General features: G+C 70.6%; 1 protein-coding gene across 1 annotated transcript in view; it reads right to left on the bottom strand.

Moving 5' to 3' along the window:
• ARHGEF25 (Rho guanine nucleotide exchange factor (GEF) 25) overlaps positions 1 to 639 on the bottom strand; it is a 7,017-nt gene that overhangs the window by 1,869 nt on the left and 4,509 nt on the right. The window contains exons 6-9 of the mRNA XM_012732277.1: positions 499 to 633; positions 327 to 419; positions 194 to 244; positions 2 to 34 (exon numbers count right to left, since the gene is read on the bottom strand). Coding sequence (XP_012587731.1) covers positions 2 to 34; positions 194 to 244; positions 327 to 419; positions 499 to 633 — 312 coding nt within the window. The remainder of the gene's footprint in view (position 1; positions 35 to 193; positions 245 to 326; positions 420 to 498; positions 634 to 639) is intronic.

Genomic DNA, 639 nt, shown 5'->3' on the forward strand with positions numbered 1-639 from the left:
GCTTGGGCACGAAGCACATGACCTCCACGGCTCGCTGCGCCGCGCAGGAGCGGCGGCGTGGTCGGAAAAGAGGCCACTTGAGACGCCTTTCGGCCCTCCACCAGGGCCCCTCAAAATCCGCAGCTCCTCACCCACCCGAGCGGGGGCGGGGGCGAGGGCGGCGTGCAGGGGCGGGGCGCGCCGGGGTTCTCACCTCCAGCGCCTCAGTGTCCATCCCGGCTCTGCTGTAGTACTTGAGAAAATCCTAAGACGCAGACAAGAAACGGGGGCGTCCTGAAGACCGGGGGCGGCCCAGGGCAGGGAGGGCGCGGGGGCGGCCGGCTGACCTTGAGCAGCAGCTGGTACTTCATGATCCTCTGCACCGGCTTGATGAGCAGGTCGCTGAGCTGCAGACGATGCCCCAGCTGCTGCCGCAGCTCCTGGGCAGGGACGGCCAGGTCAGGCGCCTGCCCACCTGCCCGGGGCAGCGCCGCCCCCCGCCCCCGCGCCGCCACCCACCTCGAAGTAGCTGTCCCCGAACTCCGACACCACGTGCTCGGACTTGGGCTTATTCTGGCAGTACACCACGTACATATGCAGCCGGCGCTCCTGGCGGCGCAGGCGCCCGCGTGAGGGACGGCGGGGCGCAGAGCCCCGCCC

Source organism: Condylura cristata, unplaced genomic scaffold, assembly GCF_000260355.1.
Source record: "Condylura cristata isolate star-nosed mole 26May11 unplaced genomic scaffold, ConCri1.0 scaffold00034, whole genome shotgun sequence".
Taxonomy (NCBI): domain Eukaryota; kingdom Metazoa; phylum Chordata; class Mammalia; order Eulipotyphla; family Talpidae; genus Condylura; species Condylura cristata.